Source organism: Haliaeetus albicilla, chromosome 12 (assembly GCF_947461875.1).
Source record: "Haliaeetus albicilla chromosome 12, bHalAlb1.1, whole genome shotgun sequence".
NCBI classification, from domain to species: domain Eukaryota; kingdom Metazoa; phylum Chordata; class Aves; order Accipitriformes; family Accipitridae; genus Haliaeetus; species Haliaeetus albicilla.
In genome coordinates, this window is record NC_091494.1 from 8,169,851 (window position 1) to 8,192,778 (window position 22,928).

The 22,928-nt window shown below is 41.5% G+C and overlaps 3 protein-coding genes across 12 annotated transcripts in view; 1 reads left to right on the forward strand and 2 right to left on the reverse strand.

The window, feature by feature from the left end:
* NRG4 (neuregulin 4) overlaps nt 1-4,523 on the forward strand; it is a 28,141-nt gene extending 23,618 nt beyond the window's left edge. For 6 of the 7 annotated variants that reach the window (XM_069797907.1, XM_069797909.1, XM_069797911.1 and 3 more), the window contains one exon: nt 33-4,523. In XM_069797907.1, coding sequence (XP_069654008.1) covers nt 33-49 — 17 coding nt within the window. In that variant the 3' untranslated portion in view covers nt 50-4,523. The remainder of the gene's footprint in view (nt 1-32) is intronic. The other variant, XR_011327029.1, reaches the window with a different exon arrangement.
* Nucleotides 4,524-8,686: 4,163 nt separating this feature from the next.
* On the reverse strand, nt 8,687-14,526 carry FBXO22 (F-box protein 22). 2 transcript variants are annotated; one of them, XM_069797898.1, is made up of 7 exons: nt 14,366-14,526; nt 14,109-14,241; nt 13,785-13,872; nt 13,280-13,375; nt 12,077-12,241; nt 10,928-11,093; nt 8,687-9,681 (listed from the first exon to the last, which is right to left on the reverse strand). In XM_069797898.1, the coding sequence occupies exons 1-7, from the start codon at nt 14,467-14,469 to the stop codon at nt 9,252-9,254; spliced, it is 1,182 nt and encodes a 393-aa protein (XP_069653999.1). In that variant the 5' UTR covers nt 14,470-14,526; the 3' UTR covers nt 8,687-9,251. The 2 variants fall into 2 exon arrangements, with proteins under 2 accessions (XP_069653999.1, XP_069654000.1); XM_069797899.1 differs by lacking the exon at nt 8,687-9,681 and adding an exon at nt 9,694-10,792.
* Nucleotides 14,527-14,902: 376 nt separating this feature from the next.
* Nucleotides 14,903-22,928, reverse strand: part of UBE2Q2 (ubiquitin conjugating enzyme E2 Q2) — a 54,071-nt gene continuing 46,045 nt past the window's right edge. For 2 of the 3 annotated variants that reach the window (XM_069797914.1, XM_069797912.1), the window contains 6 exons: nt 22,445-22,535; nt 22,100-22,158; nt 20,523-20,571; nt 19,492-19,587; nt 18,409-18,475; nt 14,903-16,595 (listed from right to left, as the gene is read on the reverse strand). In XM_069797914.1, the coding sequence (XP_069654015.1) occupies nt 16,564-16,595; nt 18,409-18,475; nt 19,492-19,587; nt 20,523-20,571; nt 22,100-22,158; nt 22,445-22,535 (394 nt within the window). In that variant the 3' untranslated portion in view covers nt 14,903-16,563. The remainder of the gene's footprint in view (nt 16,596-18,408; nt 18,476-19,491; nt 19,588-20,522; nt 20,572-22,099; nt 22,159-22,444; nt 22,536-22,928) is intronic. The other variant, XM_069797915.1, reaches the window with a different exon arrangement.

Here is a 22,928-nt window from a genome sequence, read left to right on the forward strand (position 1 = left end):
AGTTAAAAGCATGTGTTTTGTTTATTTTTCAGAAATAATAACAGAGTAAAGCATTGGAGTGGAAGAATGGTGGGAAAACAACATGCAGAGCAACCCTAAGAATATAGTAGTTGTAGAGGATCATGTGGTAAGCAAGATGAAAGAAGAAAGTAGACTGATATAGGAGGCTTACTTAGGTGTTGGAGAAGACTGCAACTAAGACATAAAGAGAAAACAGTTGCACTTACTGGAGTTTCTATGTGTTTTTAAAGGTGTATCAAATTATACAGAAATCACTATAATCACTATCATTTCTGTTGGAATTTTGTGAGATTTTTCACAAGTTACTGTTTTCAATAATGCACAGGTAGAAGCATGACATAATTTTGTTTTTTACTGCATGGGAAATATGAAATAATCTTTTTTCCACTGCACAGAGAATATGGTTTTTAGTGTGAGGTAATACTATGAATTTTTGATAGGATTGTCCTTTTTCACAGGATTGCTCCAGAGGAGTTGAGGACTGTCTTGATTCAATAGTATCAAAATTTATACCTGTGATACATGTCCAGAATTTGGCTTGTTTCAGATACACTCACCCCAGATGTAGGAAAAAAAACCCAAACAACCTTTCTCCAGCTAATACTGACTTTTTTTTTTTTTTAAATAGTAAGACAACATGAGGATGAGGTACCACTGCTAGTGTTTTGGCCAGCTTCCTGGCACAAGATTTTAATTCAAATTAAAAGAAAATTTTAAGAAAAGAGATTGGTAATGGTTAAAAGATGTTTACTAGGAAGAGTATTTACCCTTTGTTTGGTATACATACCTAATATCAAGCAAAACACTTTTGTTGATGGTTTTATTTTTGTCTTGCTTTCTTCTGAAAATCTCACTACTGAGGGGGATTTAAACCTTACCTTAAATTTACCAGTTGATATTTCAGATCCTAGAAGTCAGGAATTTTATTCATCAGGTCCATTCCTGACACAAAATATTATCCAGGCAGGTGTCTGGGCTGAACAAGTGCTGCCCTCCCTAAGGATTTATTTGTTTTATGCACATAACCATTTGTTGATCACACCAGTATATTATACATCACTATCTGGTTCCTTACAGTATTCTTTTATTCAGACAAAGAGAGGCCAAATGAAATGGTCCATCTCTTCTTCTGCCTTGACAACACAAAGAGACTGTCTGGTTAGTCAGAGGCATAGAAAATGTGAACCGAACAATTTTGTTTTCAACTTATTTCTCATACTGGAGGTTGAAACCAGCAAAAATCAGATATGTTTCCATAATGGCATATTCCCTAGCGGCTCATTGTATGGGATTTATAAGGTTGTATTGAAGAGAAAATTAATTGAGAAAACTTCAGGAATTGAAAGGGGAGAGGATGCAGAACGCAGATTTCTTATCTCTGAAATAAACAATCTGGAGGTGTATAAAAATATAGGTACAAAGAAAATGTTGAATAAGCTTCTATTCTTAGGGTGTCTACTACATGCTGTAGCATCAGAAAAAATAGTATGTATTTTATATCAACATAGACAAAAGTACAGCAAGACAGAGAAGAAAAGACATGCTGTTACAGCGTATAAGGTAAGAAGTCAAAGAGAAAACCGTATTATAGTAGCTACTAGAAAACAAAACAGAAAAATACATTACCTTCTGACGACTCAGGTTAGAGAAGTTAGAGTCCAAATTAAAGCTCAGCATCTGAAGGCAGAATCTGAGGGCAACAAATCAAATAGAGGACCTGATCCAGAGATTAAGTTATATAAAGCACTAAAAGACCACTTTCTTCCCAAATTAACTGATCTTATATGTTATTTTCTGGACTTCAAACCTTTAGCTGATACTCTGAAGGAAGGGGATAATATTGCTTTAAAGGCTAAGAAAGATAGAAATGATTTTTCATCACATAGCAACATGCCGCTCTTAAATACAGAGTTTAGGAGATTTGTAGCAGTACTGACAGCTACATTAGAATCAGTATTACCTGAAGTACTTTGCACAGCCTCAGTGAAAATTAGTCAGAGACGACTGCTGTTAGATAACTTCCGTATGTTATTGATCATGAGACATTCAGATATAATAACATTAAAGTTTTGTGTACTGTTTTCATTGAAGAAGGAAAAGGCTTGTGGTCATCTTAAGTGGAAATTCAGGAAGGAAACATTAATAGAAAATGTAAGAAATAAATGGACTGAAGTTGTACCCTATAAACTCTTAGAACCCTCCCAGCTTTCTAGACAGACATGGAATAGTTATTCACTGTTACCAATCCCGTTTGCATTATTCTGGAAACGATTTGTACAAGAAGTGAGGATAAATAAACCAAAACCATGTTTAAATGCAAACAAGTTGATTTATCAAACAATGTTATCTTTGAAGGAAATCCTGTTAGTGATTCAGACTGCTTCAAACCCATTGCATCTGAGAACATTTCAGCTTCTAAAATTAATTATTTCAATTCACAAGCTTTGTGAATATGACATTCAGGTCAAAATGAGATCAGGCTACAAATTCAATTTAAGGTGGTCACATGCCACAGGAAGTTCAGGGTAGCCAACATTACATATAATTTAATAAAATAGTACAACGCTCTCTAGCAACACTTGCTTACAAAATTAAGCAAGTAGTCCTGTGAGCAATAAAGCTAAGAAAACACCAGTTCCAATGGATCAGATCTTGTGGTTGGAGTCACTGGAGTCTAAAAAAAGTGTTATGTGTATATGCAAGGATGAGTAATAAGGTCTCTCTTTTCCGCTTGACTCCTGTTTTCATGAAACATAAGATCTCATGTCTTTAAAATTACCTCTCCACCAGTTGAAAGGTTGTGGAGGGAAGAAAAGTGGAAAAGGCTAATTTCCTAGGAACCTCCACTAATATGATTACACAACAATTAATTATAGTGTTATGGCAAAAATTCTTTTATACCTGAGGATCACGTTTTACTTCCAGAATCTTGTAGTAAAGGTCTCTTCATAATGTGTTGCAAAAGTCTTCTGATCATTTGCAGAACAGACTGCTAGCCATTAGGAGGAAATCTCTTTATAGACCTAAGTAAGAGGTTGCTTATATGTTACTCAATGTATAACTTTTTTTCATTAGTAGCCCAAACAAACACTGGGGCAAAGTACAATGAAAGGAGAAGGAGAAATGGCTGTTCAAAGAAAACAAGAGGATTTCTCTGTGCTGCATAGTCTTCTGATTTATATTGTTAAATACCAAGCGGGAAGAGCAATGGGAAGTCCATTTGGTAGCACTTCCCATTTTAAAGGTACCTTCAATGTTGTGCAACTCCTTCATAATTTACTGCACTAAAAAAAAATTTTCCTCCTGGCCCTGCATTTTTACAGAGCAGTAAAGGGGCTCTGATAGTACGACTCTGTTACATGAAAATGGAAAGCAGAGAAGAAATGGGGGAGAGAACTTATCACAATAGAAACAGTGTCTGTGCCACTGCTTTCCATTCAGAGTGTCCTACCTAGGAGCTACCGAACTGACCAGAGTCTAGGCAGAAAGGGAAACCTGAAAGGCTAAAAATTTCTGTTCAGCAAATTCTGTATCAGGATAGAGGTACCTGGAAGGGACTGCCCAGGGAGAGGGAGAGCTTTAGCCAAGGGTGGTTATGGATTTAACATTGGACACCCAACTCGTTCTACAACAAAAAAAAGAACAAAACAACCCCCTCAATTATGTTCCTTTGGTATTTAGCATTTTTTCAGATTTAAAGGACATCAAGCTATTTCTAGTAAAAACTGAAAAGACTGTGGATTAGTTTGGATAAGAGTTTTCACTTGTACTATGACCATATTCAAACCCAGGGATCTTAACGAAGATTTACCTGTATAAGTTTGGGAAAAAACCTAGAACTAAGTTGTGTTACGATCCTCTGGCAATATTACTTAGATTACCAGGATGCATATGTTCACTGTACCTATCTCTCAGTTATAATGCCTTTTGTTGACATCTATATATTTAAATGAAGAGATGGTTAAGATTAGTGAAAAAAGTGCTCCTTTTCAAGAAGTACTGCAGTATTTCCTGCACTTTGGGGGAAAATGAGCAAACAAAAAACCCAAACGTGCACGCCTAAAGATGTTTAAAAAAAACCCAAACCTTTTTCATTGCTGTATGTAACATTATTTGCCTGTGCTTATCCAAAGTCTGTTCTTGCTTTTCTTGTGATTGTAACATGTTCAACATAATCTGTATGTAATCTGAGAGATGAATTTCTTGATAGCAAAGTACCAAATACAACTTTTGTGGAATACCGATAGGCATGTTGCCACTCAGTTCCATGTTTGGGACTGATACTCCACAAAACCTTTCACCAGGACTTCTATAGCTAGCTAAGAGTGCGTAAACAGAACCTGCAGCTGTAGGACCTGAAATAACAAGAAGATATTGCTGTTTTCATCCCCCAAATTAAAAATATGACCAATTTCTAACACTTCTAAATGCACCTCTGTGTCAGTTTGTGTAACACTTGAACATTCTTTTTCAGTGTACATTAAAAGAGACTTTTCAAATTATCCTCTTAATGTAAGTAATGATATTTTGACTACTACAACTTTTGTACAGGCAAATGATGGGCTGTAAAAATGTAGCTGAGCATCCACTGGTGGCACTTTTTAGCAGGGCTCTGTAATTTGAATCTATGTTGTACGTTCTCCATCACAGAATTTGCTGCTGTTTCAAAGTATTCAGTCATTTTCACCAGTTCTGGAGATTCTAGGAGAGTTGGATTAGTGTTTGTTCTCACTGTTGCCATATTGACAACTCAGCTAAGACAAGCTTATTTTAAAAAAGCTGTTTCTAACTCTTATAGCTGTGAAAAATCTATCTTGAAAAGGTGACATGACTGCCACTGATTCAGTGATGTGAATCACTCTGACATTTATTTTGAGAAGTTTGTGCTACGTGCTAATCTCAGTGAGGCTCTAGCTATGAAATGTAATGATAGCAATTTATAAATTGTTTTTTAAAAGCATTTAGAAGCACAAATTCCATTGATTTGGGAATAAAATTTTTGCTCCTGAATTATTAAAGCACTTGAAAAAAAATTCCTATTAGCTATTTCTCTGCTAATAATTCTAACATAAGTATCCAGGTAAAATAATTTCCAAATAATCCAAACCTATCTTATGCCTTTCCTTTGAGAAAAAAAGTTTCCAGTTTTTCACTGTAGCTATGTTGTCTGTTTAGAAAAATACCATACATTGTTACGAAGTGCTGTTAGGCATAAAACAATCAGTACAAGGGTCCTACAACGTTTGAACGTCTATTTGTTTGACCTACAACTGTGCTACAGGACCAAGGCACACCACCACCACCACCAGAAGTGAGCTCAGTTTACCTCGCTGCATACCTTTGAGCGTGTAGCTCAGGAGACACATTCCTAGACAGAGCACCCTCAAGGCTAATGTGGACCTCCTCCAAAACAGCCTCTTCTGGAGCCTGTGTCCGGCTGAGACATGGGCTTAGGAACAGGAAAAATTTCAAGTAAGAAATTTGATAGAGTCTGACGTTTATCTTGCCTGCTTTTGTGTGCACAAAGTACAACTGCTGTATTAAGATGGAATGTATTTTAGAGATCCACCACAGACTCATACAGTAAAAAAAAAAAAAATCTCCCCACAATAGAATAATGAAAAATAATCAGACAGTGGGGGAGGTAATTATTTTCTTAATGTTTGCAGAGTGCTCAGACATTATAATATAGAAGATCCTATAAATGTACGTTTACTATCTTTGTAACTTATAACTATGCAAACTTCGAGACCTCCAATGTTACTTTCCTGTATCACTCCATTGAGTAAAACAGAAGTAGCATCTGAATGGCAAGTGTTTTTTAACGTGTTCTCTCATTTGGCCAGACACTAGGGGTTCAGAAAACTTAGGTTGATATCAATGAACACCATTACAGAGTTACTTCTAGTAGAAAGTTCTCCATTTTTAGAAAAACAAAAATAAACTAAGAGGGGGTAATGACACTGAGTGAGTTTTGAGGTACACCTTTAACTAAAAATTAATTAAGAATCATATGTAATGCCTTTTTTTTTTTTTTTTTTTTTTTTTTCAAAATTCAGTCTGAGGTTTAACATTCTTATTGGCCTTCTCTGCTGCACGCTGAAAGTCAAAGTTTGGCTGCATCACTTACGTATCTTGGTTTACTGTTCCCTGCTAAGGGGGCAGGATTCAGTGTGACTCATTCATCTGTTAAAATAAGGTTTCTTCCAGTATTAACTTGGGCCAAAACAAATCTGCACAGAGAGTAACAAAACCCAAGTTCACAATCTTTGCAGTTTTCTGCAGTTTTTAACTGAAACTGCTTTCTGGCAGTACAGTTGTGACAATTTAGCATAATTTGGTGCCTCTTTATCAAATTATTCTTGCTTTCTTACAACTGCACGTTATAGAAACATCCTATAGTGAGGGGGGTTTTGGATTAGTAATTTTAGAATAAAAATTATTGTAATAGTTTTATGTTGGGCAATTGCAGTTTTCGTTGTACAAGCACGAGGTTATACATCACACTGCTTGCCAATTATTTTTTGTACGTTTGAAACCTACAGTTCACTTAGCTGAATGATGCATTAAGAACAAATGTGCAACAAAACATTGTTCATATTCAAAACACGGGGGAAAAGAATGTCTTTTACCTTTTGTCAGCAAAACCATCACTTCACCCTGCAGGTCTTGTGACTTTGAAAGTTTTCTTTTTTTCTTAACAAAACCAAAATCCAGTTGTGGTCACGTAGGGATTATATTCTCTTGCTGGAAACATATTAGCGTCAGCACTGTAACTGCAGATAATTACCTTTAGAGCAGTCCTGCTATTCACATTTGCCTCAATTGCTGAATATTCATTTAACTCACTTTGTCCACTTTAATACCTCATGGTTGTTTTTTGAGTCACAGAGGTATAAATTACTGCACTGCAAAACTTCCTACCCAGGAAGAACAAGCTCTGCCTTTTGGTACGTGCACCTTTTAAGCACATGTGTTTTGGTTTCACTCAGGAGTTGTCGTGGTTAAAGAGAAAATGAGAGAGTGGAGGCAAAATGTATTTGGATAGCAAAACACTTTAATCACAGATGTTGCAATGTTATCAATTGCACCACTTCCCCGTCATTTGGAAGATGTGACACCATCTGGGAGAGACAGTGTAGCAGTTCCAGCCATGCAGTGCGTGGTTCTGGAGTCCCCTGGGCTCATCCCCACTCCCTGAGGTTGGAGAGATGATGCTGGACTCTGTTGCAGGCTCTTGGGGTTCCCCCCTGCCCCCAGCATCTTTTCTGTACTATGTTTACCTCTTAAGTGTCCTCAGCTACAGGACTGGGCCGCTACAGGACCTCGCTGACGATCAGCCCCTTCAAACCACACACTCATTTCCTGGTTTTCTGTGCCATCGTTGGAGCTCACCATCTGCTTCTTCGGACACTTCTGGACACGTTTGCACCGTTGCTCAGAACACGTGGTTGCTCATACTTCATCTCCTTCTACTACAGCAAAAAGTTAGTTAAAGTTCATGGGCTTATGCTAGTAGCAACGCTGACTAGCCCCAGCTCCTGCTAACAGCTACAGGAATCCTCTCTGTTACAGAAATGAAACATCTTTGCCTCTTGTTAAATAAGTAGCTTATGCAGACAGAAAGGGCCAAACATGACATTCCGGTTATGCTGAAAAAACACGTATCCACCTCCCACTGAGAGGCTTCTCTTAAAATTCAAGCATACTCCATTTCCAAATACCTTTCCTTCTAAATGCAGTAACTAAACGTTTTCCAAATCACACCCACACTTACTAATCTCCTATCCCTAGGCAGCCACTGTGAGTTCACAACTTATCCTCTGTCTTCCAATTTAAAAAACAAAAACCAACCATCATCAACACAGCCATGGTAAAGTTCTGTCTGTGCTCAGCAGCCACTGAAACCAAGTTTCTCAACACTCGGGGCAGATACACCTCTACCATAGCTTGTCAGGCCAAGTTCAAGAAAAGTTTTAACTAGACACGGGCAAAAAGTTGCCAACTGTAGTCTTGGTTGGTACATTTAAAGGAAAATATCATTAGTTTGTCATAAAACATAGAGATAAGTATTTTCTTTTTACTACACTGAAAACGGGCCAGCTGTTACTAAGTGAAAATAAAAGGGAGGAAAGAATTTAAAAGGGAGCAAATATATTATTAGCTATACTGAGACTATGCTGGATTTACTTACTTGAACTTCGCAATACTGCATTCCAGCTGCAGCAATCAAAACAGGTGACTGACGTAAAAGCGTGGAAAAAACATGGAACAGCACAAGTCTTGTTTAAAGGCTCTATATAAATAGAACACAGCCAGATCTTGGGTGGCGCACAATTTCAAATTAAAAAGAAAAAAAAAAAAACTTTTAAAAGGAACTTAAAAGACACCAGGTAGTCTTAATTTTTAGCACTCTGGATTTAAAAGTTTATAGTAGAGAGCATCCTGCTACAAGAGAACGTAAAAGGCAACCAGTACATTTTGATTGTATAAACTTAAATACACAAAGACTGAAATTGCTGGTACGCACGAAGTATCAGACACTATTCTAAACCACGGATTTAAGATTGCTGAAATTCAGTTCAAGATGATGAGACAAGCTGAACTTGTAACTGGACAACATCTCTCTAAATCAAAACCTTTTCTCTAAGAATAGAAGGCAAGGTACTTTTACGTATTTTTCATCTTTATTTCATAAGCACTTTGTTATTTTTCTCTAACGATTTTCATTCATTTTATCTAGTAAAACCATTCAGTTCTGTAAATAGTACTCAAGTCTGGGCAGGTCGTGCACCTCTCTTGAAATAAAATCCAGGAAACGGTGGATTTTACGCATCAGTATTTCAGTACACATCAGTAGTTTTGCTAGACTGTTTCACATACATAAATAGAGCACATCAAAGTGCTGTTTCTTTCTACATGTTGGTATTTGGACTCCAACAGCCATTTGTGCAAACAGTTCTCACTTTGGAAGAAAAAGGCTTCCTTCAATTGCAGAATTCCATCAAATATCGTCTACCTGCAATTCTGATGTGTACAGGGGATTACACAAAATGCAAAGCTTTCTCGCAGCTATTATATTAAACTCTATTCCAACTACAAGATTCGATAATATTACCAAAACAACGTTTATGTTTTGGAAGGGGCTTTGATTGCAAGATGTCCACTCTTCCAGACTTCTCAGCTTTCTGGAATGAAACAAACAGCTCACTGAAGGATTAAAAACATATTTACACTTGGTTTGCTTTAGTTGAACCAAGATGAATAAGAGTCATAACGGTAGTGTAACCATGAAGCAGGTCATCCTTTATGTCATTACATTCTCTTAATACAAAATTCCCAGTAACTATTCGATCACATCCTATTTCCCCATGTCCAAAAAAGCCAAAGAGGGGAACGTTAGGAAAAAACTTCCTAAATGCATCTGCTTCCATATTCCTTTTGGTTTTATAATGCCGATATCCTCTGCCAACACACGCAAACATGAAGCCAATGGTGTTACGCTCGGGGATGTTTGCTGCTTTGAGACGCTGCATGGCGGCTTCTGCTGTCCTCTCATCAGCTACATCCTGGTCTAACAAAACAGTGGCACTCTGGATCTGGGGACCGCTGAAAGCCAGCCCAACCACACCGCAGGCATCGCCAGGCTGGGCATTGTTACTGAAAGGCAATAGGCACCAAGTTAGAGAACCTTCCAGGGAGACCACTTCCGACCTGAATAAACTTCTGCTGTGGCAGAAGTAGGCTTCAAAGCAGACCGACATCCTAGTGATTCTGAAAGCCACCCATAGCTAAAAAACAAACCAAAGCCTTCAAATTTTAGCAACTTTTTTTTTTTTTTTTAAGCAACCTTTCACAAGGAAAAGCTTTCATATCCATTCCCAGGGATTAAGCATAAACCTACCTTTCAAATGCACGCCAAATTCAGCAGTTTGTTTATGTCACAGCTCTGTAATTCCAACTAAACTATTAGTTAAATTTAAGCAAAGGTAGTCGGCATTTACATATCAAACCAGGGCAACAGTCAACAATGGCTTCAGATTCACGTTGCTTTAAGGCTCCTTGGTTAGCCAGGACACACTGGTTTTAGTAGTTACCTGCTTATGCTTTATTAGCAATAATTTAATATACAGTCAGGTCTCTTATCTGGAGTAACGGTGCAGCTGGCGTGCATTAGATGCAAGAAAAATGTTGGTACTGCTACGGAGTTCAGACCTACGCTGGCATGAGAGGAGCCCATGGCAATGTCTGCACTGTGCACCCCTGCACAGGACGCTCCAGTGAGGATGCGCCAGCACCCGCGATTCAGATGGCACAAAGGGCTCTCCCCGTGCAGCAGAGCAGCTGGAGCAACTGGAGCCCAAATAGGCCCTGCAGGGATCCTGGCAGAGGGAAGGGGTTTAAGCTAGATGAGATCTAGACCAGTCCTGTGAGCGCCACATCCTTCAGCAGCAGCAGCAGCATATTAGGTGTGCTCCTGAGGCATGGTCCTGTTTGCATGTTCAACTACTGCTCTGTAAAGTGAACCAAACCGAGGCTGATACAGAAACAGAACGTTCATGTAACTGGTCTCTGCCACAACGAGTGATAATTTATCTGCAAGCCAGGGAGTAAAACAGACTGCAATAAACACATAGCGTATCTGAAGCTGGAAATCTCTGTTGCAGTGGGCTTCTCCTAACTGGGTTTCCAGAATCCAATTTGTAACACAGTCATACAAAGCTTCCAGCTTTTCTGGCTAGATCACAGCGTAGCAGTTGGACTTCATGATCTTAAAAAAAAAAAATTAACATTTTACTACTGTTAATGGGCATTTCTAGTATGACATAACTAAATGGCTATGGCTTCTGCAGTGTTTCTCCCATTTTAAATCTTCTTTACAATTTACCCTGAAAAAGATACCTACTTCTCAGAGGTCAGTGATGTAAAGCTCTCCACTTGTCCTCCAGCCAGGATGATACTCTTCTCATTCAAAGGATTGACTATTTGATGAAGAAATCGAGTCGCTCCAGACTTCCAGGAGTTGTAGCCAAACAGAAGAACCACCCGGAGATCTGGGTTATTCTTCAGACCTACGAACAAAACCACAAACACCAACCCTCTTATTTTGAAATACTGACCCCTGAAGTCCAACCATCCTAGCCTCTCCTCAAATAACACATCACACCGTTAGTGATGGCTTTCCATTGCTGCAATTGGGAAAAGAAGACACAAGTTGCTCAGGCATTCAGGAGCTGGGCCGCGTTCCCCACGTAAGTGAGAATTTCTGAAAAGAACCTAGCAAGGAAAAGAAGGCTGCACCTGCTTCCTCCAGCTTTCAACGTCTTTAGCAGAGCATTTGAGTTTTACCACAGCCTCTGAAGGCACAGCTCCTCAGTTTTACTTGGCAGCCTTAACAGTCCCTTTTACAAGTAAGAACCAAGTGTCTAGTTTATTCAACAAGAACCACAACACAGTAAATAACTTTACCTGAAAATTAAATATATTACGTACATCAGCCAGTTGCTTATCCCAAGGCAGAAACTCTCAGGTTCCTAGAATACTCAAGAATCCCTCATTATATTACTCTTCATAAATGATCTACCCTGCTGAGAACACAACATGAGGAATGTAAACCGTATTTACTGAAATACGCTGTGTTCCATTCTACCCCTCCTTGCTACAACACCCGACTTGGGATCTAAGTGCAAAGTTATTCTGGAGAAGAAGAGAAGCAGCTCCTCCCCGCTCGTTTCTAAACCGCAGTGATGGGAATCATTCCCAATGGCACAAACTCATTTATTGTTATTTTTAAGCCATTAGAGGTTGCTCAAAATGGAATAGCTCTCCTTGGAACCTAACTGAGGTAATCTGAGATCAATACTCAGGATAACTTAATCTGAATACTTCAGAGAATCGGAAGAACAGATGTGCATAATTACCAGCTGCAGCCTGAGAGCACCACAGCGTGCTCTATGAATGGAGTTAGAACATAAGCTGTTGTTTCCATGCTGGCGCCTGAAAGAGCAATACCACACTTCATAAAAGCCCAAAAAAGGGGAGAACGAGGACATACCTGCTTCAGCAAATTTACTTTCATCAAAGACCCTGTTCTTCAAGTCTTTTGAAAAATGGAAGGTATGAATTTTCACCCCATCGATTTTGGGAAACAACAGAGCAAACCCAGCTTCGCCCTCTTCAATTTCTTGAGGATGATTGCTGCTTGAACCCATAGGGGTAACTACAAAGATACAAAACCAGACATCTTGTGTTCAGTCATTCCAATACTTTTGTCTACACTGTAACACAGATTGAAAGAGGCAGAACAGCTTACATAACGTAAAACGTGATCGTTCATTTCCGTAACAACATATGTAACTGATGACTGGTGTGATTTTTTCGTTGATGTTTTGGTAAGATGAAGCATGTCTGAGTCCTTGCTGGCTATAGATCATGCTGACCTGACTTTGGACAAGGAGACATGGATGCGTTTGGACATTTCCCCCCAGCCACACCAAATATGAATCAGTTGGAAAACAAGCACTGCGCAATACAGCAGCCTCAAGCCCTCCTGCCAACTTCTGCAGGTAGGCAGAAATACTCAGATTTTTACGGACCACAAGTGAAACGGAGAAAGGTGTTATACAAGCGTGTGATGACAGTATAAACCAAACTGACACAAATATGGGGAGTGTATTATTGAATTATGGTAGCAATAACAATTAAATACCCTACTTATGCTGTGGGAAGAAAATTTAAGGCAAGAAACTAAGAAAAAAACTTTCTAGTGATAAAAAGCGAAGCACTAGAAAAAAGACTGCCAAAGGAGACTGTGAGTTTTCCACAGCTGCTGCATACACCTCCTGCTAGGCCATAACAAACAGGTACGTACTGAGGACGTCCTGTACGATTACTCACAATGTGACTCTGAAAAATGCAGATAAATCCAAGACGCGGTCAATAACTACATTAAAGTGCCAAGAAAAACTGCAATAAGCTGCCTGCTCATTTAAATCAAGCCTTTTAATTATAACTGCATCACACGAAGTAAGAATTTAAGCTCCGTGTGACTCAATAGCGACACTGCGAACTCCTGGAAATTGAAGCTAGCGCCGAACAAGGTGGGAACAGCACATGGTAATCGCTGTGAGAACTCTCCCGTCAGTCTGCAGGACTACGCTTTGAAAAAACGTATGAAATTGTGAAAAATGGGAACTAGAATAGATGTGCAATAGGCTGGACGCCTCCAAGCTCACAAAATCGCAGGTTTTCCTCCTACCTACAATCCCTGGGGTGACCAGTCCAAGAACCTGACATCGCTTTGGCAACAATTTTTCAAGTGCGATTGCCGTTTCTTTACTGTTTCTTTTCCTGGCTGTTAAAAAAAGAAGAGAGAAAAGCAGAGAAGAGTAAAAATCAGTTGCTCTGAACAGCGCTGGAACAAGCCCTGCAGCCAATCCCATCCTGTCTAACCAACACTGCCTGTCAGTGGCTGCCCCATTCCCAGCGTGGCAAATCCGTACTAGTCGGTGAGAGCACGGGACTGCCGGCACGCCAACAGAACCGACGTCCTCCAGGGAACGGGGAAGGAACTCGTCTACATCTAGGAGCCGCGCTTCCCGCTGCAAACATAGAATGACGCAGTCTCGTTTTCCCGCCAAGGATTTACTCTCCCTCGAGCTCGACGTTCGGAGGTCTCCCTTTCGGCCAGCTTTCCTCCATGCGCCGCCCTTACGCCCGCAAAGCGCTTCTCGAAAGCAGGAGTGAGTGGGTCGGGGTTTTACCTTTCTTCTGCTCGTGGCACTCCTCGTGCCCGCTGAACGTTTCCGCGTCGGCTATATAGAGCACGGTCTGCGGCAGCACGTGCACCTTCTGTGGAAAAAAGACGGGGAGACGGGACCGCGCTATAACCCAACCGCCTCCCCAGCGCCCCGGCCTTCCCCCCGGGCGGCGGCGGCGGGAGCCGAGGAAAACCCCGCCCACCCGCCCCCGCCCCGCTTTGCCGGCGCCGGCCCCGCCCACAACCCCGCCCGCCCCTCCCTCCCTCCCTGCCGCCGGGCCCCGCCCCGCCCGCCGGCCCGCGGGCGCGCGCGCGCGCATCCACCCACCTCCAGCTCGCGGGCCAGCGCGCGCACCAGCGCGTGGCTGTCGGCGGGGCCCGGCTCCAGCGCCGAGACCCAGGCGACGCGCTGCCGCCCCCGCAGGATCCGCCGGGCGCACTCCCTCCAAAGCCGGCACACGCTGCAACACACCGCGAACACGGGGCGCGTCGGCCGGGGCCGCACCGGCTCCCCCACCGGCTCCGCCGCCTCAGCCCACCACCCGCCGCCTCCCTCGCTCCCCCGCCCCGTCCCGCCTCCCTTACCAGGCGGCGCGCAGCAGCGCCTTGGTGGGCAGGAAGCCGAGGACGCGCTCCACCACCTCGGCCAGGTTGCCGAGGACGAAGCCCCCCTTCGCCGCGGCCTCCATGGCACCGGCACCGCCGCCTCTCTGCGTCACCCCTCCCGCGCGGGCTCTTCCGGTCGCGCGGGGGCGGGGACGGCCGGAGCCGCCGCACTGCCGCCGCCTGGCGGCCGGGAGGCCCCGCCCCGCTCTGGAGCCCCGCCCCGCTCTGGAGCCCCGCCCCGCTCTGGAGCCCCGCCCCGCTCTGGAGCCCCGCCCCGCTCTGGAGCCCCGCCCCGCTCTGGAGCCCCGCCCCGCTCTGGAGCCCCGCCCCGCTCTGGAGCCCCGCCCCGCTCTGGAGCCCCGCCCCGCTCTGGAGCCCCGCCCCGCTCTGGAGCCCCGCCCCGCTCTGGAGCCCCGCCCCGCTCTGGAGCCCCGCCCCGCTCTGGAGCCCCGCCCCGCTCTGGAGCCCCGCCCCGCTCCCCCCTCCTCCGCAGGACCCAGCAGGGAGACAGCGCACTTCTTAAAACGGTTTTTATTCATAAACTTGATGCAAGTTTACAAATTATTGTACATTGCCAAGGAACTCCGCCATGAGGAACGCAACCCAACCCCCAAAGCATGCGGCAACAGTGCGGGGTCTGCCTGCCTACGGGGTGGGGCCGCAGGGAGCCACCGGCCACGGGCGGGCTCCCCCCACCCCCCCGGTGGGCGCCAGGGTCAGCACCCACGGGCACGGCAGGGACATCACCCACCGTCCATCCGCGCCAAACCTCACCCCCGTCGTTTCCTTCGAGCTAAAAACGGGATCTAGAAGCAAATGCGCAAGGACACATGGGCACCTGACACAGAGAGAAGAGCACAAAGTCGATAGTCAACTAAAAAAAACATAACAAAAACATGCTTCTGCGCTTCTAAAAAGTGCTTAGTCCGTGGTACGCACCCTTCGCTTGGCCCCAGGGAGGTGCAAAGGCCTAACGACTAGTGCTACAACCAAAACAGAATCGATGTAGGTAAGGCAATGAAATAAGAGCGTAATTACACAGACCCAGATTCGTTTCCTAACAAAGAAATAACAGTTCCCCTTTGTCTTTCGATAACAGAACCACCGTTGACAACTGTGGCAACATTTCTTAAACCTCTGAATCAGATGACGCAGTTTCGTACTTTATTTATTGTAGCTTTATATAAAAAATTTTCATTCAAGGACTTTCATCTCAATTTGTGCCAATCACTTTATAAGTTCATTAGTTTACAAATGATTGCAACAACCCGTTAATAAAATGGAACACCTAAAAAGGTTTTTAGTACTTTAAATAACTTCAAGCTTCATACTGCGGCTCTTCTTGTTAAGGAGGTTGAGCCAGCAAGTAGCAGGAACAGCCCAGCAAGTTCTGATGCCCCAGTGGAAGTGACTAGTTACAAGGTTTTATTGGCACAGCCTTGCTCTGCTTAAAAAAACAAACAAAAAAAACACAAAAAAAAATCAACCCAAACAAAAAAAAAAAAGAAAAAAACAGCCAAAAAAGTTAACATAATCTAAACAAAGAGCATCTTTTCCAAGAAACAGTTCATATTCTCATACAGCCATGAAAAATGTTTAATGACTTAACATACATATGGTTTTTTTCCTATATCATTAATTTGGAAATACTACAAATGCTGTCATTTTAGACCAGAAAAAACTACTGTGATTTGCAAGACCTGACATTTCCTAAAACAGTATTAAACAATGTATTAAACTTCTTGGCTTTAAATGAAACGATACAACGCAAGTCTCTGCAGTCTGCATTTTGCAAAAGGTAAGAAATACACAAAAGTGTGTGAACAACTCACTCCTATTGAATGATCTTTAGTAACTCGATAGCCTGCTGCAGGGAGCTTATGCTTTCAAATATAAAAAAAAAGGGAGAAGGGAGGGCATGACCCAAATATGCTTAATCCATAAGAACAATACGGTAAAGGCCCAAACTGCTCAGTCCAGATACCTAAGAGCGGAATGGTAAGGCTGTAACTTATACTTTACGTGTCAGTTGACAGATTATCCACTAACTTATCTAATAGCTAAAGTCTTCAGTACAGCTGTTATAGGGGCACTCATAGCTTGAGTCTGTGTGTTGGAAAACATAAAAAAGAGCTTGTTTTGTTGACATTGGTCCAGGTATACCACAGTCCTCAGTGTTAGCCATCTTCTTTCGGAGGAGTGTACCAGCCTATGGAGAACAGAGAAACGCATTAGGTACCGACATCGCTATGTCAAGATGATCTTGCCATCTTAGTCTCAATTTGCAGGAAATGAAAGTCTAATCCGGCTCCTTCCTTCCCTCTTAAAGTCAGCCAGCTCAGCGAGACCCACTGCCCTAAACACTAGTGGGTCTGCAGCTGGAGATAAAGCATGTGGCATAATCCAGGATCAGACCTGGTATTTGGGCGTGAAAATTAAATACTTCCAAGTTTTGGGGGTTTTATGGCAGCAGCTAATCCCGAGTTGGATGAGCTGGACATCGACAGAGGAAGCTGTTTAAGGAGGAACTTTGCTGCAACAAAACCAAATGGAAGAGAAATACAACCCCTACGTCTTCAAGCCACTTAGTGCACAGACATACAAACATGACTACACTGGGATACTTATATACAAATTCCACCTCGTGTAATGAAGTTAGGCACGCACAAGCATTTTTGAATGGTTTATCCTACTTCTGCAAATCTTGCTGTAGGAATAGGCTCAGAAATGTCAGTTGAATAACTTGCCTCCTAATAGGATTTGGCATGTTTAGCAGTCGAATCATACCTGATCAAGTGCACATAGTTTTTTTTCTAGCCACCTCCAGATCTCCAATCTTAATTCTCCTGGCCGCTATTGTAAAAATGAGTCTAAATTTTTGTACAGTGAATACAGGGCCTATTTATGTTGTCCGAGAGAACAGGTAGCAGCTATAAGTTAAAGACACCTTTTGCAGCAGCAATAAATGCTGTGAATGCTTTGTGTACAGCTCCTGATGCAGCAGTAACCACTGTAGTCAAGGCTAGCACATAGCTAGAAGCAAACAGAGAGCCATGCTGGCTTTTGTAAAGACTAAAAAGTAAAAGACTCAGTTAATGGCAAGTTCAAAATATCATAAAAGTGGAAAGCATTTCAAAGTCATTATCTTTGATCTTCCTCCCAAGAGTAGAGAATGCATTATGTTCAATTTTAGAGGTAGGGAAACCGAGGTGCTCACTAGTCACACTGCAATATGCGCTCATGTTCACAGCAACAGGAATTCCCAGAGGGCACCATGTCCAACCTGGATCAAAGAACATCATGGAGCGGTAACCGGGACTAACTCCCTCGTCATGAGACCAGGGTACCAATTCTGCTGATGACTTTTACGTAACATGTAAGCCACTTAAACTTTCTGAAGCCTCAGGTCATTTGTTGTCTTTGCATCCTGGCACAATGAATGCAATTATACCTGAAGCACTTGAATGCTTGTTTTATGCAGCTGAGAGACCATTAACGGGCTTTAAATATGGTTAAAAAAAATAAGTGTCTCCCATTTCTATTGCACAGTTTTCCAGCCAGCATGTTTCACTTACACTTTTTGTATTTTTTTAGTCTCTGTTTTTTCTTTCCACTTTATCTCTTCCTTAGTAATTACTACTATTGAGGTCTTGCCACTTGAAACAAAGCCTTTCAGGGAAAGAGGCAAACTTCCAGCAGGTACTTCACTAACTAATGAGATGCTTTAAAAGCTACAGTAACAATAAAGTTCCTAGATCAACTGGCTGAAAATGAAGTTGAACTACCTTTCAAAAGACAACAGGAACACATGGAACATTCACATAAGCTGGAAAAGTTGCAATGATTGTTAGTCAAGTTACTTGAAGCGCTGTCTTCCTAGCGCAAGATGAGAAAAAGGAGACATCGTTTATGGTCTTCCCGAGCCAACATAAGACACTCTGGCACTTCAAGATTTACTGCGGCCAAATACCAATGCGCAGGTTGCTGTGCAGACAAGAACAAAGTCGCAAGAATATACATACCATTTTTCTCATGTATTTGTACTAGTGACTTATAGGACTGCTGTGCTCTTGCTAGATTATATTGATTCTGAAAGGAGAAAAAACATAAAATACCTGCATCTAGACACGTGAGACTGAAAAACAGCTTTATGAAGAAACTCTATGGTGGGCTTACAAATAAAAACCATGCACTATGTTACAACATTCCCAGCTTTTAAGTACAAGATTTTCAGAACAAATACTCTTATCTTCTGCTATCTCCTCCATCATAATGACAATAATTTGTATAACCCTACTGCTGGAAAGGCCCCTCTAGCAGAAGGTTCAGAATGTGAGGTAAGTCAGAAGTGTGTATTGCGACCAGAAGGGCAGGCGCCAGGCAATCCCCACCGCAACTCTGTCTTGCTCAGCTGACCAGTCACCCAGTTAGACAGAATTGTGATCATAAACTTTTGCATCTTGCCTAGTTCACTATGCTTGAATACATACTTAAAAACTGGCATCCAAGTGACAATTTCATTGACTTGAATATTTAAACATCCTTTGAAAACAGCATTTAGTACTTCAAGGTTTTACGGTATGGTCCATTACCAACATACACACTTGAATTGAACTATGATTTCGATCAATGCTGAATGGCTAACTCAGCAGTATTCGCATGGTATTATTTTTCACCTTCTTGTGAAATTTTGCAGGTGTTTAGTCCAGCAAAAGGAGAACTTCTTAACATCAGCATATGCGATCCTGGCAGTCGGGCTGTCATCTACAGCCCTTCTCAGAGCTGGAATTTCCAAATCCTCCTGATTCCCAGTTTTGAATCCTCCTTCGCTCCCCCTGCCTTGCCAATACAGGTATAGTACAAGTCTAACTACTTGCACACCCTGCCCATCCCAAGGTTTTATCCTCCTCATGCGTTCATCATTTCTTAACAAACTCATAGTTAACTGCCAATAGAGTACTCATACATGCACCAGACACCAAGATAAATCAAAAGGGAAATACATTTGCAATGACAATTCTGTCATTAAGCACCTTCTATGCAAGTCAGCAAAGAAATGGAAGCCCAACAGTAATTTATGTAATTGATATACACAGCACATTTACCTTATTGGCTCCAAACTGTACTCTGGCTTTTCCTTTGACTAAAGTGGCATTGATCTGCATGATGACTGATTCTATCGAATAGGCACTGCTCCAGCCCTGGAGGAAGAAGGAAATAGTTCTATGTAACATGTACTTGCTTCTTGTCCTCACCTTGCAAATCTATTTTGGAATATGTGCTTTGGGATTGCTTTGGGGTTTTTGTGGTTTGGTTTTTTTCTGCACTCCAGTTTTAGTTTTAACTACTTGTTTCCAGTTAACAACTTTTATTTTCCAGAGAGAATCTGGAAAGTGATATACAGGCCTAGTACTAAGAACTTGTAGGAAAAATGAAAAGGCTGAATCACACATTTCCAAAATGCAGCAAGACAGAAACAAGAGCAGCTCTGTTATTACAGCATTTACACATTTTCAGCAACATCACAACAGCTGTTACAACTTCTTGTTGTAAGAAGCAGAAAGACTGCTATCTAAGACAGCCATTGAGTAAGCTATGACAATTCTGCTCCCACGAAAACTACTGCTTATCTCTGACATTGCTTTACCTTCCAGGGTTCACAAAAGTTTCTGCCAGAGCCTGCAAATAGTCACTTCGTTCATTGACTTATTTTAAAGAGCAAACCAATCAACTCTGTCTACACAAAGAGTCATCTATGCCTAGATTCTTCTGCCTTCCTCACTTCTCCAGAGCTGACTTTGTGCAGTAGCAGAGGCTTCTAGAAAAGAAAACAATGTCTTGCTCCTGAGAACTCACTCTTTACACGAGCTTCCTCCCAGAAATTCTGAGAATTCAAAGCTGATGTGCTCTCACTTCTTGCCTCTTCCTCAGACCTCTTGTAAGCCATCCAAGGCAGAAAAGATCTCACACAAGATCAGCAAGGCAAATCCTGTGGGACTGAGCTTTGTTCCACCATGTTCCCTTTGGAGTGTGTAATTTATTCCACACAGGGGATTCTTCAACTCAGGGGAAATGCCTATTTTCATTATTTTAAAGCATGCTTTGTTATTATCGAGATAACAGAGCCTGTGTTCACCTGTTTAGTAAGAAGTTCCATGCATAATGCACCTCCACCTAGGACATACCTAGAAACAAATGTGAAAGAAAATATATTTGACATTACCAGTTAGTAAAAAGATGAAACTGTTCACAGCACTTTAAGCTCTTGCAGGCCAATTGGTTAATTTTTTTTGTTCACATAAAGCTGAAATGCCCTTTAACCAGGAATATATTGTAACTAGTTAGCTGTATTATACTTATGCAAAGAAGATTAGCATTGTGAGACAAAAAAAAATTTCATTTACTAACTACATTTAGTTAAAAATCAGTGACTGAGCTAGTCTGCACAACTGCTTACACAACTGTACACAGACCACGAAAAAAGGAAGGTTGCTTTTTATGGCTAGACTATGTATATGTAGAATTGATGTATAGTTGTAAAAAACCCAAACAAATTCACATCTGTAAAGAAATTTAACAAAATTCCACACAATGTAGGTGCACCTATAAATCAAAGATGTAGACAAATGAGATAAAGCAGATCATTACTTGATTTTCCTATAAACCACTTTCTAGTTTCAGTAACACTTCTTCATGCATTGTGCTGACTCAATAGTCAGAATGCCTGGTCATTGCAAAACCTGGACCGAGGGAGTAGAATTTACCACTCCAAAAATGTCGTCTCCCCTATGACCAAGACATTCAAACAGTGTAGGTCTGTACGACATTCACAGGGAAACGATCACTGAAAACCTTCTGGGCCATTCTTTCTCTCATTCTACAAAGAAGTCTAAGTACAACAAAACCAGAATCCAAATAAGTTTTCTGTTGTCTGGCACTGCTTGTTCACTTTTTTGGTAGCAGCAACCCTCATGAACAGTGTTTAACTGCACTAACCACTTCTTGAATGCAAAACCACACAGCAATTAAACCCAAATCAGAATCAGCACCAGCTCGCACAGACTGCATTTTCAAATGTACAGGTATAATTTCCTGTCAGCTGGAGATGCATAAAAGCCTTGGAAGGTGAATTTAATATTCTCTCCATGGATATATACAAGTTTCTGTGCCACAGACAGCACTTCAAACACATTTAGGTGACTTTTGGAGCATGGTGTCAATTAAATTTAGTATTTTTCAATTAGCGTTTGAGTTTTTAGACAAAAACTTTATGGCAGTGTTACCAGCAACAGAGAGTCAGTTGAGACTATACAGCAAGTTTAAGGCAACATAGGGATCAAGACCCCTTCAAAGCACCAACTCAAAACACCCTACAACAGCGATGTCAACCATCCCCAAAGAAGCTGGTTCTTAAACATCATGGCAGGCACAGAGGCTTTCAAAGTGAGACACAAACTAAGCAATTCAAAGAGGAATTGCATCCAGCTGTTTTCCTACTATTAGTTCATAAAGCTTGAGAAGCAAGTCTCCATATGACACTTGTGAGGTCTTCACCAAACTCAAGGTCTACAGCAGCTCATATATATATTTAGGGGAAATTTCCTGAAGCCTACATGGTAGTCTCAAAACATACCCTGCAAACGCAATCAACCAATCTCAAGTTGTAACATTTTCACCACAAAGTAAAATTTCTGTAAGGCAACTCAAACCTACCCTCCTGTGAGCACAGGAGATACCACTCGCACAAAGGGAGGATCAAAAGGGAAGTTATCCTGAAAAGCATAACAAAAAACAGGTTAAGAAAAATACTGTGACACTGTTTTCCTAACCAGGAAGTATTTCAATAGCCTTATTTGGCAAATCAGATTTAAAGCTAAAAAAGCAATTTTTTGAAAGCTGTAGTGCCAAATTTAAAGTTGCAATTTTTCTTTTCTTCTTTTTTTTTTTAATTTATGCTACAGCTCCATCTTTACCCAAGTAACAGCTGAGGGTCATTTCAGTCACTTCCTACAGTAAGCTACAAATTTAACCCCAGCATTTCTTCCCATAGACACATACCTTAAAAGAGAAGTTGAGTAAAATGTATTCTACACCTTCTTTTTCTTTTAAGACCTGAAGATCACTATGCAGTGGGCTATCAGGATCAACCCTATGAAAGAAGCAGGGGGGAGATCCTAGATGAAGTTAATATTTTCACTTCCTGTAAACAGTAATTACTCCTTTAAGAGCGCTTTTGTGTATTTGTAGTTTACAAACTACATTTGTAGTAGTAATTTAAGGTGAACTGTAGAAAACTCTTGCTCTCTTTACAAAGTAAACACTTTGCCATGAGATCAGCATGAAAGCTTGCTTCAACGCACTACATCCCCAATGCTATCAAGTGCTATTTGAACATAGTTAGCACAAAATAACCTGTTTATTTGAAAACAGCAATTTCAATTCTCTTCAGTTCACCAGAAACATATGTTCCAAAGGCAGGGGGTGGGGTGGGGGGGATGGATTTAACAGGAAGACTGTTTTGTCTGACCTAGTTTTCAGTACA

Bases quoted from the DNA above. Each gene is read 5' to 3' on its own strand.
- FBXO22 (XM_069797898.1), bottom strand. From the start codon at position 14,469: ATGGAGGCCGCGGCGAAGGGGGGCTTCGTCCTCGGCAACCTGGCCGAG. The intron at 13,376-13,784 runs GTAAAACCCCGA...TTTTTTTAACAG, and splicing joins GTGCCACGAGCAGAAGAAAG to CCAGGAAAAGAAACAGTAAA. The intron at 9,682-10,927 runs GTAGGTATCTTT...ATTGCCTTTCAG, and splicing joins ACATCACTGACCTCTGAGAA to TAACAATGCCCAGCCTGGCG.